At 45.7% G+C, this 18,974-nt stretch overlaps 1 protein-coding gene and 1 long non-coding RNA gene across 8 annotated transcripts in view; one reads left to right on the top strand and one right to left on the bottom strand.

Moving 5' to 3' along the window:
* The window catches only part of SPATS1 (spermatogenesis associated serine rich 1), a 44,033-nt gene extending 40,830 nt beyond the window's left edge, over positions 1-3,203 (bottom strand). Inside the window, exons 1-2 of one of the 7 annotated variants that reach the window (XM_055264028.2) lie at positions 2,859-3,203; positions 2,572-2,710 (exon numbers count right to left, since the gene is read on the bottom strand). In XM_055264028.2, coding sequence (XP_055120003.2) covers positions 2,572-2,710 — 139 coding nt within the window. In that variant the 5' untranslated portion in view covers positions 2,859-3,203. The remainder of the gene's footprint in view (positions 1-2,571; positions 2,711-2,858) is intronic. The other 6 variants (XM_055264025.2, XM_055264024.2, XM_055264022.2 and 3 more) reach the window with 6 other exon arrangements.
* Positions 3,204-5,542: 2,339 nt separating this feature from the next.
* On the top strand, positions 5,543-15,237 carry LOC129473648 (uncharacterized). The gene is made up of 4 exons (XR_008654315.2): positions 5,543-5,642; positions 8,929-9,080; positions 12,645-12,737; positions 15,217-15,237. It is a non-coding gene; the product is annotated as an uncharacterized lncRNA (long non-coding RNA).
* The last annotated feature ends 3,737 nt before the right edge of the window (positions 15,238-18,974 follow it).

The following is an 18,974-nucleotide window of genomic DNA, read 5'->3' as shown; positions in this document are numbered from 1 at the left end:
AATTGGTTGGCTCTATGGATGGTATCAGAGAGGGCTCTTTCCCAAGTTTTTTGTTTGTTTGTGTTAGGAGCAAAATTTAAATGTACTGCATGTCCCTAAGCAGTGAGCAGTGAAATCACACCTAAAACTTTAGCACACTTACTTGCTTGCTTGAAAAGTTTTGTGGCAGCAGCACTCTAGAAAGTGGCCTGTGGCCACTATAATGGGGAATGCTTGTCTGATGGACAAGGACAGGAAGAGCAATCTCTTGCTAAACTGGCAAACAGCACCCTCTCTAGATCAAGCTGACTACAGCATCTTCTTAAGAGTAACTCAGCCTCAAACTTGAGCTGGAGACACTTAAACATGTCCTCAAGATGCCTCCCCGCCCCTCCCCTGGTAAAAGAAGATTAGCTGGAAGAGAAGCTGGAATTGCAAGCCTGAACACTTACTAATACTGACACTAATACTAATACTGATGCTCCCACTGCATAGAGTACCATCCGGCTACTCCGAGCAAGTCTATTACTTCTCCACGCTCAGCTCCCGATGGCTGCACTCTCCCCCATCTAGCTCAGAAGGCTGTGGGGAGAAACAAACACACTAAGGAGATACACCCTGCTTGAAAGTTTCACCATTTATCATGAAAATTGTTATTCAAGTGCAATAAATGTCAAGCCAGAAGCCAGAAAATTCTAACAAGTTTCTAAAACACTACAAAACAAGAAGAAATGATGTAATTAAAGGCCAAGAGAAGGTTCTGGTAACCAGAAAGGAATTCAAGGGAAAAAAGAGAATTTGGAAGAAAGTCTGTTTCTTTATTGCCATCTGTGGAATTCAGGATAATTATTTCCATTTTTTTTAGGCAGGAATAACACCTTACATAACCAAAGCACTTTCATATGTTTGTCATCTCAGCTGATTGTCATAATAGCTCTGTCTGGCAGGGAGAAAAATAATACATCAAGCCATGTTTGTTTAACATGGATACTCATTTAACCGAACACTATTTCCCACCTCTGCTTATCTGCTTCACATGGGGCCTAAGGATCAAGGACAGTTTTTAACCCGTTTTTTGGATTATATCCCCTCCCCCATGAGCAGTAATGAAAGCAATTGGTTCTCTGATGGAAAAATACACACACACACACACACACACGCATGTATCTTCAATTGGTTTGTGGAGCCCCTTCCTTCCTGAAATCCACAGACTCCATGTTAAGCTAAACTCAGATGTATACTCCTGAATAGACTCACCTACACAGCAGGAAAGGACACCATGGGTCTTTCATTAATGTGGTCTGGGACCTGGTACCCTTCTGGTACCCCTAAGTCAAAAACATGGATCCTCCCTAGGACATCCTTAAAACAGCAGCTTCTTCCTTTACCCCAAACTGGAAACTGCAGGAAGGTCTGGAGCTTAAAGTTAGAATCCCAGAACCCTTTTCTCCTTGCTGTTCCAGACACACTTGGACAGTTAATAGTTCTAACTCCTCCAGCTCCTCCTTCTCTGCGGTCCTAGCTTACATTAATAGCTGGGTGGAATGAGTTGTACCTCCCTCCTTTCTCCCCACTGTGAAGGAGAATGAGGAGATCACACATCCAGAATACAAAAGACCAGGGAGAAAGCTAAAATCTGATCCAGCAAAGTCTGGATATTTCACAACCCCTTTTTGCAGCACTCAGGCCACTCACCCATAACAGGTAAATGACAACTTGAGCGCAGGCGCACTCTGAGCTTTTCTGGGAGACTGTGGCTGTTCGGCGCCATGACACTGTTCTCTAAAGGCAAACGTGCCCCCAAATATCCTTCTCAGCCTTAACCAATTATGGAGCTACCAGCCATTATTTAATTTTTAGAGTGTTCATAATTATCACCTGGGCCGGGCGCGGTGGCTCACGCCTGTAATCCCAGCACTTTGGGAGGCCGAGGCGGGCGGATCACGAGGTCAGGAGATCGGTGAAACCCCGTCTCTACTAAAAATACAAAAAATTAGCCGGGCGAGGTGGCGCGGGAGGCTGAGGCAGGAGAATGGCGTGAACCCCGGGGGGCGGAGCCTGCAGTGAGCCAAGATCGCGCCACTGCACTCCGGCCTGGGTGAAAGAGCGAGACTCCGTCTCAAAAAAAAAAAAAAAAAAAAAAATTATCACCTGAACTGTCCCATCCAATAAACAGTGACACAAACCTACTAATATCTGAGCAAAGGAAAGATGAAAGGACACAGGCTAGAGAGTATGGCAGACTCACGTCCAATCTCAGGCTTATGTCAAATCCCAGGCTCACCTTTTATTAACCCAAGCACTGGGCAGGTCAAATCTCTGGCTCCCTTTCCTCACAGGTAATATACTTCTCCACTGTTGTGAGATCCAGTGAAGTAATTTATGAGACTCTCTGCTTTGGTGGTGCTGTCTGCCTAATCAAATCTTGGATTAGCACAAACATAAGCTACTATTCAAGCAGCTCTTTTTACATGCCCCCAAACTAGCTTCCTTCTAAACTTCAAATGGTGCCCCCCACCTGCCCCCGCCCCCGGGTGTAGTATACTTGGATGTGGCCACCAACTCCACAGCCTGGATTTCTTAGAACTCAACTGTAGGTCCTCTCCACCTCGGTCATGCCAGAGTCCCTTTTTTCTGGAACCTTCTCCAGCTCTCTGCCGCAGGTCGCGCTTGAGATGGAGGGGAGATGGCAGCCCCGTAGACCTTTTCCAGTGAGCATGGATGGACTCATCTGTGCACATGTTGATTTTAAATATTAGAAGCAACCCAGAGACAAAGAAAGACGCTCATAAGAAAGGTATCAGTCAAAACAAATTCCACAAGCCACGAAAGTCAGGAGGGCAGGACTGGCCTCTAAACCGGAGCCTCCCTCCCTCTACCTGGCCGTTTCTTGGTTTGGAAGCCCTCGGAGCTCCAGCGAGTCCGCCCCCAGCCCAAACCGGGCTCGCTGCACCCCCCACATCCAGCTCGAGGTGCTCCTTCTTTTCCACCTCCGGGTCTTCCCACCCCCTTCCCCAGGGTAGGCCCGGCTCTGTGCTCAAAGGCCTCCACGGACCAACGAACCAACTGGCAACCGAACTGCCGAACGCACGCCGAGGCCTGAGAACGGAGAGCCGAGGGCAAAAGGGACGCCGCGGCCGCCTGCTTCTCCCACGGAGGCGCGTTCCGGGGTTGCCGGGACACCGGCTCCAGCAACGCGGTTCGCAGCGTCCTGCCTGGCTCGGCTGCCGGCCCCACTGTCTGTCACCCCCGGGCTCTCTGGCCATTGGTACGGGATGGAGGCTCCTGAGAGGTGCGGAGCAAGGAGCTCCAGCCATGGCCCGGCGACACAGGCAAGGACCGCCGCAAAAGCCACTTTGTGGTTTTGGATTTTTTTTTTTTTTAAGAGTTGTGGTTCTTTTCCAGGCAATTTTCATTATTAGAACTGTAGGCTCTGGTAGCAGTGAAAGATGCGCCCTCCACAAAGCTTGCAGATGCCTGGTTATAATTGGCATTGATTAGACAGGATCCACCTACCACTTACAGAGCGCCTTTTCTGGGCCAGGCGCCCTGGTGGATGTTATCTTCCTTAAGCAGCCAGCTGCATTTTTCAAAATAGAAAACCAAATTTTAGCAAAGGCTTACTCAAGGTCACCCAGAAAACAGATTCATTTCTAAGTTTCCTCGTTCCAAATCCACCACTCTTTCCATCATATTGACTTAAATTTATCTTTCTTATCCTTTCCAGTATCTAATAAATCTTGCATAGAAAGCTTTTCTCCAAGTCTAGTTTAAGTCCCTAAATTCGTGTTTAGACCAAGTTTTCCCTTCTTTTGTTACTGATTATAAAAGAAATAAATGGTCATTATAGAAATATTGGAAAATATGGAAAAGCATTGTTAATATCCATAATCTCACAGTATAAAAGTTAAATGCTTTTTTTCTGGATAGCTATTGCTATATAACAAATCACCCTCAAACTCTGTTGTTTTAAACAACAACATTCATTTTTAATTTCTGATCCTGGTGGTTGGCTAGGCTAAGCTAGGCTGCTCATGCTTGGGGTCTCTCACAGGGTCTCAGTCAGAGGTCACAGAGGAGCTTCCTCACTCATGTGCCTGGTGATTGATGCTGGTTGTCAGCTGAGGTCAGCAGGGTTAGCGCCAGTTCACCCATGTGTGGCGTTTCCATGTGCTTTCTCACACCAGTGTCTGAGTTTCCAATGTGAGCATCCCAGGAGGACCAGACAGAAGTTGTATTGCCTCCATAGTCACAAATGCATGGAGAGGGAACTTAGATCACACCTCTCCATCATGGTCATACTGTATGAAGAGCACAGGGGACAGGGGATCTTGTGGCCCTCCTAGAAAATACAATCTCCCCTACTGATATTTAGGGATAATTTCCTCCTTGTCCTTTTTCTATGCACATGTATGTCATATACGTCTAGTGATTTACACCCCTGCTGATATTTAGAGGCTGCTTCCTCTCGGCCCTTTTTCTGTGCACAAATATGTTAACATTTTATTTATATATATATATGTATCTTCTATTGGGCTTTTAAAATTTAAGATTGCAGTTGATGGCTGGGGGCTGTGGCTCATGCCTATAATCCCATAATCCCAGCACTTTGGGAGGCCGAGGTAGGTGGATCACTTGAGGTCGGGAGTTCAAGACCAGCCTGGCCATCATGATGAAACCTGTCTCTACTAAAAATACAAAAAAAAAAAAAACAAATTACCCAGGCATGGTGGCAGGCACCTATAATCCCAGCTATTTGGGGTGCTGAAGGAGAACTGCTTGAACCTGGGAGGCAGAGATTGCAGTGAGCTGAGATCATGCCACTGCACTCCATCCTGGGCAAAAGAGTGAGACTCCATCTCAAAAAAAAAAAAGAAAAGTTGGCCTTCCATATCTGAGGGTTTTGGATCCACAGATATGACCAACTACAGATTGGAAACATTAAAAAAAATAAAAATTTAAAATAATACAGATAAAAACAACAAAGTATAGCAAGAATTTACATAGCATTTACATTGCTTTAGGTATTATAAATAATCTAGGGATGATTTGAAGTACTGTACAGGAGGATGTGCATAAGTTATATGCAAATACTATGCCATTTTGTAAAAGGGACTTGAACATCCTTGATATGTTCAAGATTTTGGTATGGGAGGGGAGTCCTAGAACCAATCCCCCAGGGATACAGAAGGATGGCTGCATATCCTGAGCATTTCCCCTTATCGAAGTTTAAAAAACATGTTATCTCTTTATCCCACGGTAGGAGAGGTAACAGTTTTGTAATAGAAATGTTAGCTGGGCAACAGCATAGTTAGTTATTAATGACTTGATTCAAGATGCTGCCTCACCAGAAAGGCAGAGATTTTTATCTGTTTTGTCCACTGCTGTAGGCCAAGCAACTAGCACAGTGCCTGGCACATATAGATGCTCAATAACCATTTGTTTAGTGAATGAATAAATGAGTGAGTGGGTGGATGGGTGGATGGATGATTACAATGGTCTGAGCTGAGCCCCTCCCTCTCTTGCTTGCATCCTCCTAGGAGGAAAGAGACCAGGTTTCTAACCTGAATTACCAGGTTCCAAGATATCAAGATCTATCTGTTGGTCAGGTGATTTTGCAAGGCAGGCGAGTGAATCACAGAAGGGAAACTTTCTCATCCTTGGTGAGTCCCGTGAACTGTGACTCATAAGCCTTCCCTTACTCTGCAGCTTAAAACCTCCCAGGCCACCTTGCCCTCACTCCTTGGGCAAGTTTTAGATGCCTGCCGCACCAGACCTGCCCTGGCAGCTCTACCCAAGGTTTGGCGAGGCACTGGAGCCAGCTAAGGGGTTCTCAGGGCCTCGGAGCTGCCTCTGATCAGCTTTGCCCCCACTCACAGCCAGTGTGTTCCCAGGATTGGCATCTGAAGCTTCCTGTGCACAGCAGCCCCACAACCAGAGTTCAGCAGCAGAGGCAAGGGGAGGATGCTAGATGTCCCCAGAAGGCCGAGGTTCCTGAAGGTCCCAGAAAATCTTGCCTGTATAGCCGGGAGGGTGAGCACAGTTGGGCAAGAAGAAGGCCTTCCTCAGTGTTCCCTTGCCGTCCCCTGTCTGAGCACCCCAAACCAAGCCCAGCCTGGAGGTTACCGCAGCACCTGTGCAGGAACATGGAGGCCTGATGCAGGGAGGGGCGGTGGTCCCAGGTCCTTAAGGTCAACTCAACCGTTTCTCCAGTTTTAGGGCCCTCCTTTCAGCTCTACAGTCCAGGATCCTGATGTTCCACAAGCCTGGCTCTCCTGGGTCTGAATGAGCTCAGGAAACCTGGGGCTCCAGGCCACCACAAACACGCACAGGGTTTACGCGTGAAGTTTTTCACTGAACTATATAAAATTTCTGGTTATGTAGGTGAAACATAGTTGCATATCAGCAATTTATGTTATTCAACTTAATCATGAAGGACAAATACTTCTAGCATGTTTCATGGTGAGGCCAGAGGAGAGTGGGCTGAACTTTAACCTCCCCCCTCTTCCCCTTTGCTCCTTCTCCCTGAAGGACCCCACTTCGCTTTCAGTAACTGGGAGCTTGGTTCTAGGAAGGAATGATAGACAGTGAGGCGGGGGTGGAAGCAGGCGGCCAGGCACTGGATAGGAACCGTTGGTTCTGGTTCTCCTCTGGCTCCTGCAACTCCAAACCCTTGAGAGCAGCTGGGGCAGCCATAAGAATTAGGAGCCCAGAGATTAGAGGAAACTAGACAGCAGAGGGAGAAAGATAAACTCAAATAAACTCTACCCCGTTCCTCTTGAGTCTTGGCAGGACAAAAAGTGCCTGCTGGAGAAAGAAACTTGAGCCTAGAAGGATGGTATTATTTAATTGCCTAGGGTCAGAGACGTTGGTGAAAAAGCCTCTGAGTTTGGTAAGCCTCAAGAGCTGCAAGCTAAACTGGGCGAGGAGGGCGTCTTAAACACCACTTCTCCTCGAAAGAGCACTGCAGGCGGTCCCTGTAGGGGAGCCTCTCTTCCCCAATGTCAAGGAAAGGTCACCCAGCAGAAGCCCTCATTTAATACGCGTGTCCCATAAGTATGCACCAGAGGGCAGTATAAACCCAGGTATGGAAAACAGGATGCGCTCGTAGATTGTCTACTGCTGACTTCAAGTAAGGGGCATCACAAAGCCTTGTATAAAGACAGCCCTGGGGAAATAGGTGTTGAGTGGATTACTGACACATGGCCACCTTCAGAAACCTTCAATGGTAGGCAGAGGAAGCCTGGCAAAGACGGGGGAGAGAGAGCATTTGCTACCTCAGAACTGACTAACACGGCCAGCTCCCAAATAGCCAGAGGGCCTCCCCATTAGTTCAGGCCAGGAAACAATGACCAGACACCTGCTATGTTCCAGGCACTGTGCTAGGTACAGGAATTTAAAGGTCAGTAAAACACAGTCCCTTCCCTGACTGAGTTCCCCTGATAGCTATGCCCATCTCTTTACATTTATTATCTTATTTAATCCTGACCACAGTAAAGTGCTAGTAGAATCATCCTCTGTTTACAAATGAGGAAAGACAGACTCAGAAGGCAGAAGTAACTCATCCCACCAGTAACTGGCAAAGCTGGAGTTTAAATCGAGTCTCTTTAGATTCAGAGCCTAAGCTTTCACCACTGTGCCAGAGCCTTCTTATATGTGCCCTAAGCAATGAGCAGGTCCGTTTGTCATCTCAGCACTGGCCAGGCTGTCAGGGCTACAGCCTAGGCTGCCAGACTGCCCGGGAGAGGCCTAGGAGGACGCTTGTCCCAGAAACACAAAAGTCCCTTTGGACTTGGATTTCTGAGTAACATAAATCAATGACTAAGATTTTAAAATGTGTGTAACCTATGTAATATATAAAACAGACATGCAGAGTAAGGATACCAGCTTCTGTGAGTGGAATGCCTATACTCTACAGAACAGGAAAGGAAAAGGCTGAATTAGGTGAGGTTGAAGTGGAATTCCTTCAATACCAGGTTTAACCCAATATGGACTAGGAAGTCACTGCAGATCTCTCATCAGAGGAATGATGAGGCAAAAATGGCATATGCCACCCTTGTGTCCCTCCCAGGTCCACTCCCACTGTCCCCACCTTGTTCTGTGCCTGGGAGGTTGGCCTGTGTGGACTGCACCCCCCAAATCCCATGGAGGCACTGGAGGAAGGCAGGGAGGGAAGTGAAATCAGGGTATTTACCCCTCAACTCCCAGCTCCCATCCTGTTGGCCTCAGTTGTCTATGCCCCTACCCTTAGGGCCACGGCCCCTGTCGGGGGTGGGCTCCACACAGCTCTCTTTGGGGACTACTGACTGCTTCCTTCCCTGGACCCTGCAGGCCTAGGAATAGCAGTGACTTCCAGCTGTTACAGCCCTGAGGCATTGCCCCATTCTCTGCTGCTTTTCCTAAACCCCACCTTCACCTCTGTGAATAGTGCCTTTATTATACCCTGCAGTTACCCAGCTGGAGGGTGCCATTTCTTTCTTAGTAGAACCCTAGAGCTCTAGGGAGATTAGTCTGATGAGGTGGGAAGGCTGCTGTCTGAGGAAGAGGGCCAGCCAGAAGGAACTTAATGGATATGAGAAGCCAACCAAACAGAGGAGGCAAAGACAACCCCAAGACTTACAGCCTGAGGACACCAAGTCTTGTAAAAATAGATCTAATTTTACATGGGTCTCTGTGTGAACTGGAGAGGAAAGAGGGGTAGCAAAAGAAATGGTTAAGCTGGTTTCAGCCAGGCTGAGAGTGGGAGATGTTGGCGTACTAACAGGAAGTTGAATGAACTTTTTCTGGTGCCTGAAATTGGTACCTGGGGCTCCAAGTTGGAGAAAAAGAGGCACTAAATAATCGATATTCTAAAGAGAACATTCACCCATGGAAGGCCAGGCTATTCCTGGAGCCTATTAAGAGGCTGCCAAATCTCTGAACATTGCTGAATATTTGTTACTTTTGCAGAAGAAATAAGCAAATAAATGTTATTGTGGTCTTCAACCCAGCCAATACTGTGAAAATAAGCATTATGACGTTACAAGTACAAGTGCAGTCTTCAGAACCAAACTTTCCAAGCACAAATCTTGCCACTCCTGCTTACCAGCTGTCCACTCTAGGTAAGTTACTGAGCCCCTGTGGGCCTCAGTTTCCTCATCTCTGTAAAGGGAGATCATAATAGTACTTCCCTCACAAGGTTGATAGGATTCATGAATAAATACATGTCACTTAGAATGGCAGGCACATGGTAGGAAGTCAATAACTGTGTGCTTTCGTTATGAAGAGCAATTCCTTCTATGACTGATTTCTATGATAAAGAAGTACAAAACAAACACTCAAATCTGATGCAAGAGGAACTGTACAGTATTTGGCTTGTTCTCTTGGGGAAGGGTGGAGGAGAGAAACCAACAGAAGCAATTTCATTCTTGCAAGTTGTTAAAGAGCTAAAGGTCCTTGGGGAAGAAGTGAGATCATCTCCTCACCCTGCTCATCATGAATTCTGAGAGGAGGGTGGCTACATCCTCCTGCATCTTCACTCAGGTTTGAACCAGGACCAGGGACAGACTAAAACCCTCCAGAAGGGCCAGCTTTTAGAAGACAGTGGGGAAGACTGCCCCCTGAGAGAGACAGGCTTCTCCACACAAACTCTAAGAAAAATGCAAAAATGGCTAGGTAGGGAGCTCATTGGCCTTGGAAATTCTCCCCTGAAAAACAGAGTGCAAGGCAGAACTAGGGCAAGATTCTATGGTAGGTTAGGAAAAGAAATGCAAGTTAGCATGACAGGATCTTCCTGGGTTAAAAAGCCCCAGCTGTTGTTTTGATGAAGGTCATATGATCCATTTCACAAACCACAGGTGCAGCAGAGGGGTCACCTAGCTCATGGTGGAAGTGCCAACTATAAAATAGCATTTCCACAGCCCCAGCTGGTGGCAAGAGGTAGCATCCTGCTGAGCTCTGCCATCTGCTCTTTCAGGTCCACCTCCACCTTTCTTTCCCCCTACAAGCATAAGAACAGACAGATTTCCCGAGAAACAGAGAAAGGGGAAAGAAAACAAAAGCCAGCAGGTTGGCTGATGTGGGCTGAGGAACAAATGATAGAAGTCAGATTTCTGCTCAGGGTATTGCCAAGGAGAGTTCTGTAAGAAATGGATATGTCTTGTTTTTCTGAGCCTAGATATTTCTTAAAAGTAGAATGCCAAGTGCAGTGGCTCACGCCTGTAATCCCAGCACTTTGGGAGGCCGAGGCGGGCGGGTCACCTGAGGTCAGGAGATCAAGACTATCCTGGCCAACATCATGAAACCCCATCTCTACTAAAAATACAAAAAAATTAGCTGGATGTGGTGGTGCGTGCCTGTAATCCCAGCTACTCAGGAGGCTGAGTGCGACAGTCTATTTGCTGGAATGCTGGAACTTCTACTTTTTTTTTTTTTTTTTTAGACAGAGCCTCACTCTGTTGCCGGGCTGGAGTGCAGTGGTGCAATCTCGGCTCACTGCAACCTCTGCTACCTGGGTTCAAGCGATTCTCGTGCCTCAGCCTCCCAAGTAGCTGGGATTACAGGCATGCACCACCACATCCAGCTAATTTTTTGTATTTTTAGTAGAGACGGGGTTTCACCATGTTGGCCAGGATGGTCTTGATCTCCTGACCTCAGGCGATCCACCCACCTCAGCCTCCCAAAGTGCTGGGATTACAGGTGTGAGCCACTGCACTTGGCATTCTACTTTTAAGAAATATCTAGGCTCAGAAAAACAAGACATATCCATTTCTTACTGAACGCCAGGTATCAGTCTCATTATAAAATGGCAGCATAAGTTGTGCATGGTAGCACATACCTGTAGGCTCAGCTACTCAGGAGGCTGAGGCAGGAAGATCACTTGAGCCCAAGAGTTCAAGGCCAGCTTGGGCAACATAGCAAGACCCCAACTCAAACAAAAAAAGAAAAAAGAAAAGAAATGGTGACATGGCTATTGATGCTAATTAATGGTGGGCTTCACTCTGTGCCAGGCATTGTGTCAGAGGCTCCCCACATTGACTCTTTGTAACAGTCCTGTGGGGATAGGTACTGTTATTATCCCCATTACCTCCTAGCCTGAGTTTGGAGAGATTGAGTAGCTTCCTCAAGGTCACAGGACCTTACAGAGCCCTGCTCACACCAATATGGCCGGGAAGTTCTGCTTTGGAGGGCTGGTTCCCTGTACTAATGACTGTGTAGAGTTAGGGAGCTCCCAGCTAGTGATGCCAATACCCATTCAGCAGCGTTCTCCTTAGATCTCATGTGCCCCACCTTTCCATTGTTGTTCCATTGACATAGCATGACTATGAGCCCAGGTTGATCCCATAACTGGAAATCTTGACCCTGTTAGGAGTCAAACTTCTACTCTCTGGAAGCCTCCTGGACATTGGCAACAGTGAACAAAGACACCAGAAAGGCCCAGGACTCTGCAGAGGCACAGAGGAGGGGTGTGTGGGGCGGGGGACTGCCCCTCCATCCAGCCTCTGTTGGGCTGCAGTGCAGTATTCCTTTCCTCCATCCTCTCCACCTTGTTCCTGCAGGCCCTTCCCCACATGCTGTCTGCTCAGATCCCACCATCACTTCCGTATTGACTCACATCAGCCACCTACTTCACTTGCCCTTTTACTCTTGGCTTCTGTATTTTGGCCTTTGTATTACTCAGCTATTGCAAAAATAATGTTGTGTAACAAACTACCTCAAACTCAGTGGCCTACAACAACGATCACCTATTTTGCTCACTCACGAGTCTGGAGGTCAGCTAGCATCAATCTACTTCAGGCTAGACCTGGTCAGCTGAGCCTGGCTTCAGACTGCAGCTCAGATCCAGGTTCGCTCCCTGGGATTTATCTCATTCCCTTGGGATCAGCAGCAGCTCCCCAAAGAATGTTCTTCTCATGTCAAATGGCATAGCACACAAGGGGTGAGTGAACACACATCATGTCCCTTGAGGCCTGTGTCTGAAATTGTTGCACTGTCACTTTCACTCATATTCTGTTGGCCAAAGCAGGTCACATGGGAAAACCCAAAATCAGTGAGGTGAACACATAGACTCCATCTGCACACGTGGGAGATGATGCAAAGTCATGTGGCGCAGAGAGTGGCTGTATTGTTCTAACACAGGGAGGCTGTGATGAGTGGAGAACGATTATTGAGTCCTGCAAATTTCATCCATCCTCAATGTTCCTCCAAGACAACCATGAGGTCAGGAGGCCGTTGGTTCCTGCTACTTTGCAAAAGGAGGGAAAACGCCTTCCTCTTCAGTATTCTGCAGCTCCAGAGAGGAACTTGTGGTCCACATTTATGACGACTGGACTGCTCGCTGGTTCGTTGTGGGCTTTGGAGAGAGACAGGCCCAGCTGCAGGACTGGCCATTTCCTCCAAACCAAATGTCATCATGATTTCCAGGCTCTGGAGTGAGAAGTGGACGTGTTCTCCCAGCACACTTCAATCTTGTCAAATTTCCATTCTGCTCTTTCATTTTCCAGAAATACTCTAAAACAGATGTGCCTTTCTCTCACATGAAAAAGGCCTTTAAAAGCCCCAGATGTTCCTTATTCAGCTAAACAGGATTTAGGAGATTATTCAGCTAAAACAGATTTAGGAGAAGGGGTAATGGCAGGCAAGAAGCAGAACTGCATAATTAACACTTTTTTTTTTTTTCCAAACAGAGGTTGTTTTGAATACAAAACCTACCTATTTAGGAAGAAATCTTTCAGAGAAGATGAAGAGGAAAAATTCAGAAATCATCACTGGTAGAAGCAGTATCCTTCAAACATAGCTTCCATTTGTTCTGAGAGATGGTGTTCACAGCACCACTGGGCTCTTAACTGAATCCACTTAAGTGGAAGGAATCCACTTATTACTGTGACGGGCAAGAGGAGTTAACTGTGAAGCTGGCGGCTCCTCCTGCTCACACTGGAGACTGCGGTCTGACATGGAAACATCAGCTGCATCGCAGTTTCTCACAGTAATGACAGGAAATGAGAGAAAAATCCCTGTGCACAGTCTTCAAGGCACCGTAGCTGGCTGGGGACCGTCATCACACGGCTTAACACGAATACACTTATGCCAAATAAAGACAAACAGGAGGCACATGATGTCAGGTGCTCAGGGTCACAGCCAGTGACTCATGACCACATACAACGTATCTGGAATAGTCAGATTGATGGAGGCAGAAAGTAGAATGGTGGGCGCCAGGGGCCGTGGGGAGGGGAATGGGGACTTCATGTTTAATGAGCACAGAGCTTCAGTCGAGGTGACGAAAAAGTTCTGGAGATGGATAGCAGTGATGACTACACAACAATGTGAGTGTACTCAATGCCACTGAATTGTACACATAAAATTGTTAAAATGGGGCCAAGAGTGGTGGCTCACGCCTGTAATCCCAGCTACTCAGGAGGCTTAGGCAGGGAGAAGTGCTTGAACCCAGGAGGTGGAGGTTGCAGTGAGCTAAGATCGTGCCACTGCACTCCAGCCTGGGCGACAGAGCGAGACTGTATCAAAAACAAAAACAACAACAAAAAAATCATTAAAATGGCAAATACTGTGTTATGTATATTTTATAACTACATAAATAGGTAACATTTTTGAAAGTCCGCGACCCCCAGAAAATGCATCCAGCAGTTCACCTGTGCATTTTTCTGCACGTATGTTATGCTTCAATGACAAGTTTTAATATGGTAGAGAAATAAGTGTAAAAATGAGAGCTAGAAATAAGTGCTGTGAGGCCGGGCGCAGTGGTGCATGCCTGTAATCCCAACACTTTGGGAGGCCGAGGCAGGCGTATCACTTGAGGCCTGGAGTTCAAGACCAGGCTGGCCAACATGGCAAAACCCCATCTCTACTAAAAATACAAAAATTAGCCAGGCATGGTGGCAGGCGCCTGTAATCCCGGCTGCTCGGGAGGCTGAGGTACAAGAATCACTTGAGCTCAGGAGGCGGAGGCTACGGTGAGCCAAGATCACACCACTGCGCTCCAGCCTGGGTGACAGAGTGAGAACCTGCCTCAAAAAAAAAAAAAAAAAAAAAATGAAAGAAAAGAAAGAAGTGCTATGAAGAAAATGAAATAGTGTAAGGGCATGGAGAATAAAGGAAGGGAAGGCAGGACTCAGGGCACAGTGCTCAGAAGGCTGTGTTATGAATTTAATTCTCCTAAGAACACCAGGAAGCAATTTTATACTCTCTCTTTTTTTTTTGTAGGCAGAGATTAGATTAAAATTCAAGCACTTAGTATGGTGTGTATAGTAGTTACAGCTCAATATATTTATCTATTATGTCAAACAGGACAATGTTAACACATTCAGGGTTACATTTATGTTAAATAGAGGCTTTCTCATTTATCATTAAATTTTCATTTCAGCAAAATTCAAGAGCTTTTTCTTTCAGGATTTTATTTGTTCTATTTTATTATCTTTTTTCATCTGGTCGCAACATTTTGCATGAAAAGCAAATGTGATAAATACATCTTTGTTGAAAGCCAAGTGAAAGCGTCTGTATATACGTATATAGGCATGTACATATGGATTAGTCCGTTTTCACACTGCTGATAAACACATACCTGAAGGCCAGGTGCGGTGGCTCACGCCTATAACCCCAGCACTTTGGGAGGCCGAGGCGGGCAGATCACCAGGTCAGGAGATTGAGACCATCCTGGCTAACACGGTCAAACCCTGTCTCTACTAAAAATACAAAAAAAAAAAAAAAAAATAGCTGGGCATGGTGGCACACGCTTGTAGTCCCAGCTACTCGGGAGGCTGAGGCAGGAGAATCGCTTGAACCTGGGAGGCAGAGGTTGCAGTGAGCCAAGATCATGCCACTGCACTCCAGCCTAAGTGACAGAACGAGACTCCGTCTCAAAAAAATGGACTCATAGTTCCATATGGCTGGGAGACCTCACAATCATGGCAGAAGGCAGAAGGCACATCTTACATGGTGGCAGAGAAGAGAGAATGAGAGCCAAGCAAAAGGGGTCTCCCCTTATAAAACCATCAGATCTCATAAGACTTATTCACTACCACGAGAACAGTATGGGGAAAACCACCTCCAGATTTAATTATCTTCCACCAGGTCCCTCCCACAACATGTGGGAATTATGGGAACTACAATTCAAGGTGAAATTTGGGTGGGGACGTAGCCAAACCATATCACATATATGGGTATATACATAATATACATACATATGTGTGTATACACACACTCTTTATGTGAAAGAATGCAATTTTCCTTAAAATATAATTTTAGGCAATTTTCCTAAAAGCCCATGACCATATACTGCTGGATTTTGGCTTTGACTTATGGCTGAGTCAGAATCAGACCCAGGTCTTAACTCTGGAGACTAGAGAGGTAAGGAAAAAGTTTGGGGTGAGACACCAAGGATGCCAGCCTCAAACCACATTTCAGGGAAAGAAAATTCTCATGACTGACCCTTCTCTACCTTTACCTTTCCTTGCTTCTCCTCTGCATTCTGCCATCTTCTACCCCGACTACCAGAATCTGGACTCTCTTTCTGAGTGAATACTCTAAGGAAAAGAGAATGTCAAGTATCTTTCAGACATCAATATTTCTGTGAGACTGCTCCAAGGTAATTAATTACTGACTTTCTTTCACCGTCTGGCAAGTGCCATCTAATACCTTCGATTGATCATTCCCCACAGTTCCCTGCTTGGGCAAGAGTAACATCGTCGTCCTCAGACCTGATAATCAGAGTGAAATAATTTGTCCGTCCTCTATCTGCCTGTCATTGAGGATGACAGTGAGTGAGCTCCTGCTTCCGTGAGCACTGTTTTAACTCCCCAAGGCCCCTGGCTGCTCCTTCAGCTTTTATCGCTGCTTAAAGATGAAGGAAGAGACGCTATTAGCTAAGGACCCCTCATAATCCTGGATGATATATCCTAGGTAATGTCTGCTTGCCTACAGTGCAAGAGAGCACATTGGCCACCCAAAAGTTCACCAGAACCTGTCCCATGGGTGCAAGGAGCTTGAAACAAGAAGGAAAGGGGGTAACTCAAGATGTTAGTTAGTTTCATGGGTCATGTTTCTCAAGGAAGAGAGAAGTCTCTGGATCTGGATGGGCTTTTCAATTCCAACTTCCATAAAACACACGTACTCCTTTCTTTAAGGAAAACTCAAGTTGTCTTCGGCCTTAGGACTCTGTTTGGCCATCTCTCCAAAGAGCCCACCCTGATGCCCTAAGCTGGGGCTGGATTCTGTGCTCCACCATCCCTGATCATCTGCATGCTCATCTGTCAGTGTCCCCCACACCCCAATGACTGAAAGCTTCCTGAGGGCAAGGGCTCTATCAGCCTTGCCTGGCGCATAGTAGCCATTCCATAAACATTTGTGAAACTGAATTGAATGTACATGCTCCCTTTATTGCACCCATCAAATAAAGTATACCTCTTTTTTCTGTCATCATTAAGGAATTTTCCAGAGATATTTCCAAATAATTAAAGTTGCCCCTATTAGGACTCAAAGCTTGTTTGTTATTGGATTTCTAAATGCTTTAAATAATTCCTTGAGTTGTTAATATAAAGTAGCCTTTCTTTCATGCCCTGGGATAAATTCATTGGCTTGTGAGTTTGGCTGCTATCATAGAGATTTAAAGCATCTTAAACAGAAGAGTTTATTTCTCTCACATGTAATAATGCAGGAATAGATAGTCCAAAGCATCCGTGGTAACTCCATGGGGTCGGAACCCAAACTCTTTCCAACCTCTTGCTCTGCCACCCCTGGGTGTTACCTTTCTTAGCACTCTGACCCCTAAGACCACATCCCAACTCATAAAGAAGGAGAGGCAGAAGGGCAGAGCTTGTATGACCTGGCACATCTCACTTCTGCTCCTAGTCCAGGGGCCAAAAATGTATCCACATGGCCACATCCAGCAGCAAGACAGATTCAGCATCTGTGGTCTGTGCAAAAGCTGTTCTATAACTAAAAGAGAGAAGGGAAAGTTGGACATAGTGGTTAATAGCACAGGCTCTGGCCCCAGGCTGCCTGAGTTCAGGTTCCTGCTCTACTATTTACTGTCTATATGATGTCCAGCAAGTCACTTCACTTCTCTCACTTTCTTCATCTGTAAAATGGGAATTATAACTTACCTCATTGGATTGTTATGAGGATTAAATAAGTATTACATATAAAGCACGTTACCTGGTACATAGTAAGTGCCCAATAAAGGGTAGCTACTATTAATAATACAAAGGAAGTTACTGATTCCAAGCGCCCTGAGTGAGTGTGGGAAAGACCCTCCTTTGAATTGAGCTTCTCAGACTTTATGGCAGCACTTCTTGCTGCTCAAAGGCCCTTTCTGCTCACTCCCATGCTCTGGGCAGTGTCCCAGATGGCTTAAAGCCACTGAAAGCTGGTGGGCCAAAGAAATGGAGTGTCATTGTAAATTGGATTCAACTTGAATTTGATGTTTCATCTCACTCACATCCTGCATGCATTTTTAATAGCATCTCAAAGACAATGGAGTAAATTGATAGCAAATGAAAATTGCATTAAAGTTAGGATTCTTAATTCTGTGTTTACATTTCCATTCTCCAGACATCCTTACAAACAGACAGAGGGCCCATTTCAAGAAAGGATAATGGAATTCTGTGTTCTAATTTATTAAACACTTTTCATGGAAGGGTTTCCTATCACAGGTTTCTAGACCAAAGACAGAACAACTATCTCCTTCCCTAACAGCTCAAATGAAAGATGGAAGTCAGATACTCTGGTAAATGAGCCAATTTGACTCCCAGGAGCCACAGACATCATATAACACCTGACTTTGTAGCATGTCTTCTGAAAGATAATGTTATTCTGCAAACAAAAATCCCGCATTTAGCAAGGGGTCTGTCTAAATATCTTTAATATCTTTATGAAAGGAAAGGATTTGGTGATAAACTTACCTGTAGAATAAACACACAAGCAAAATAAAAAAAAAGCAAAGAGAAATGAAAATAATATCAAAATAATGTACCTTGACAGCAGAGCCTCATGCACATTTACTAAGATGCGGAGTCTCTGTCTCACAGTGTGGTGCTCGTCTTTGTAACTGAAATTATGTTTAATCAGGCAAAGCCACACCCTAAAATTTCCCTCTTATTTCTTCCAAGGACATGGAGAACATTGTTTCATGTTATTCTATGTCTCTCTTTTTATATTTCATTTATTTAATTTTGAATGGGAAATTCATTTATATAGCTTGCAAAATCAAAAACCAAAAAAAGGCATACAGGGAAAGCCTCTCTGCTACCCCACACCCCTGGCCGGGCCCCGCCTCCACCCCCATCTCAGTTGAAACAACTGTTATTTCTTTTCTTTTTTTTTGAGATGGAGTTTCACTCTTGTCACCCAGGCTGGAGTGCAGTGGCGCAATCTCGGCTCACGGCAACCTCCACCTCCCGGGTTCCAGCGATTCTCCTGCCTCAGTTTCCTGAGTAGCTGATATTACAGTTATGCACCACCACACCCGGCTAATTTTTGTATTTTTAGTAGAGACGGGTTTGCCATGTTGGCCAAGCTGGTTTTGAACTCCTGACCTCAGGTGATCCCTCTGCCTCGGCCTCCCAAAGTGCTGGGATTACAGGTGTGAGCCACTGTGCCCGGCAACCACCATTATTTCTATGTGTCCCTTCCAGAGCTACATAAGCAAATATGAGTACATGTTTTGTTTTGTTTGTTTTTTTTTCATTCCTTTATATGCAATAGTAGCATACAATCACACCATTCTGCATGTTTTTCTTTTCAGGCTTGGAGATCTTTTCATAGCATTACATACAGACCTTCTTTATTCCAGATTTTCTCAAGGAAGGAAAAAACACTACACAAGACCCCTGGCCTTCGTTAATTCTGATGAAAAAATTGATTCTTAATTGTGAGGCCTCCAGGAAAGCTACCCAGACACTTTGCCACATGAGCTTTATTAGCTAGTCAAACGCACTGCTTAGCTAATAGGGCTGGAATTACAGATGTGTTCTTTGTGCATCTCAACCCCTCTTTCCTTCTTCCTT

The sequence above is a fragment of the Symphalangus syndactylus genome, chromosome 23 (genome assembly GCF_028878055.3).
Source record: "Symphalangus syndactylus isolate Jambi chromosome 23, NHGRI_mSymSyn1-v2.1_pri, whole genome shotgun sequence".
Taxonomy (NCBI): Eukaryota; Metazoa; Chordata; class Mammalia; order Primates; family Hylobatidae; genus Symphalangus; species Symphalangus syndactylus.
The sequence above is the reverse complement of the archived record's forward strand: the minus strand, read 5'-3'. Positions and strand labels throughout refer to the sequence as shown.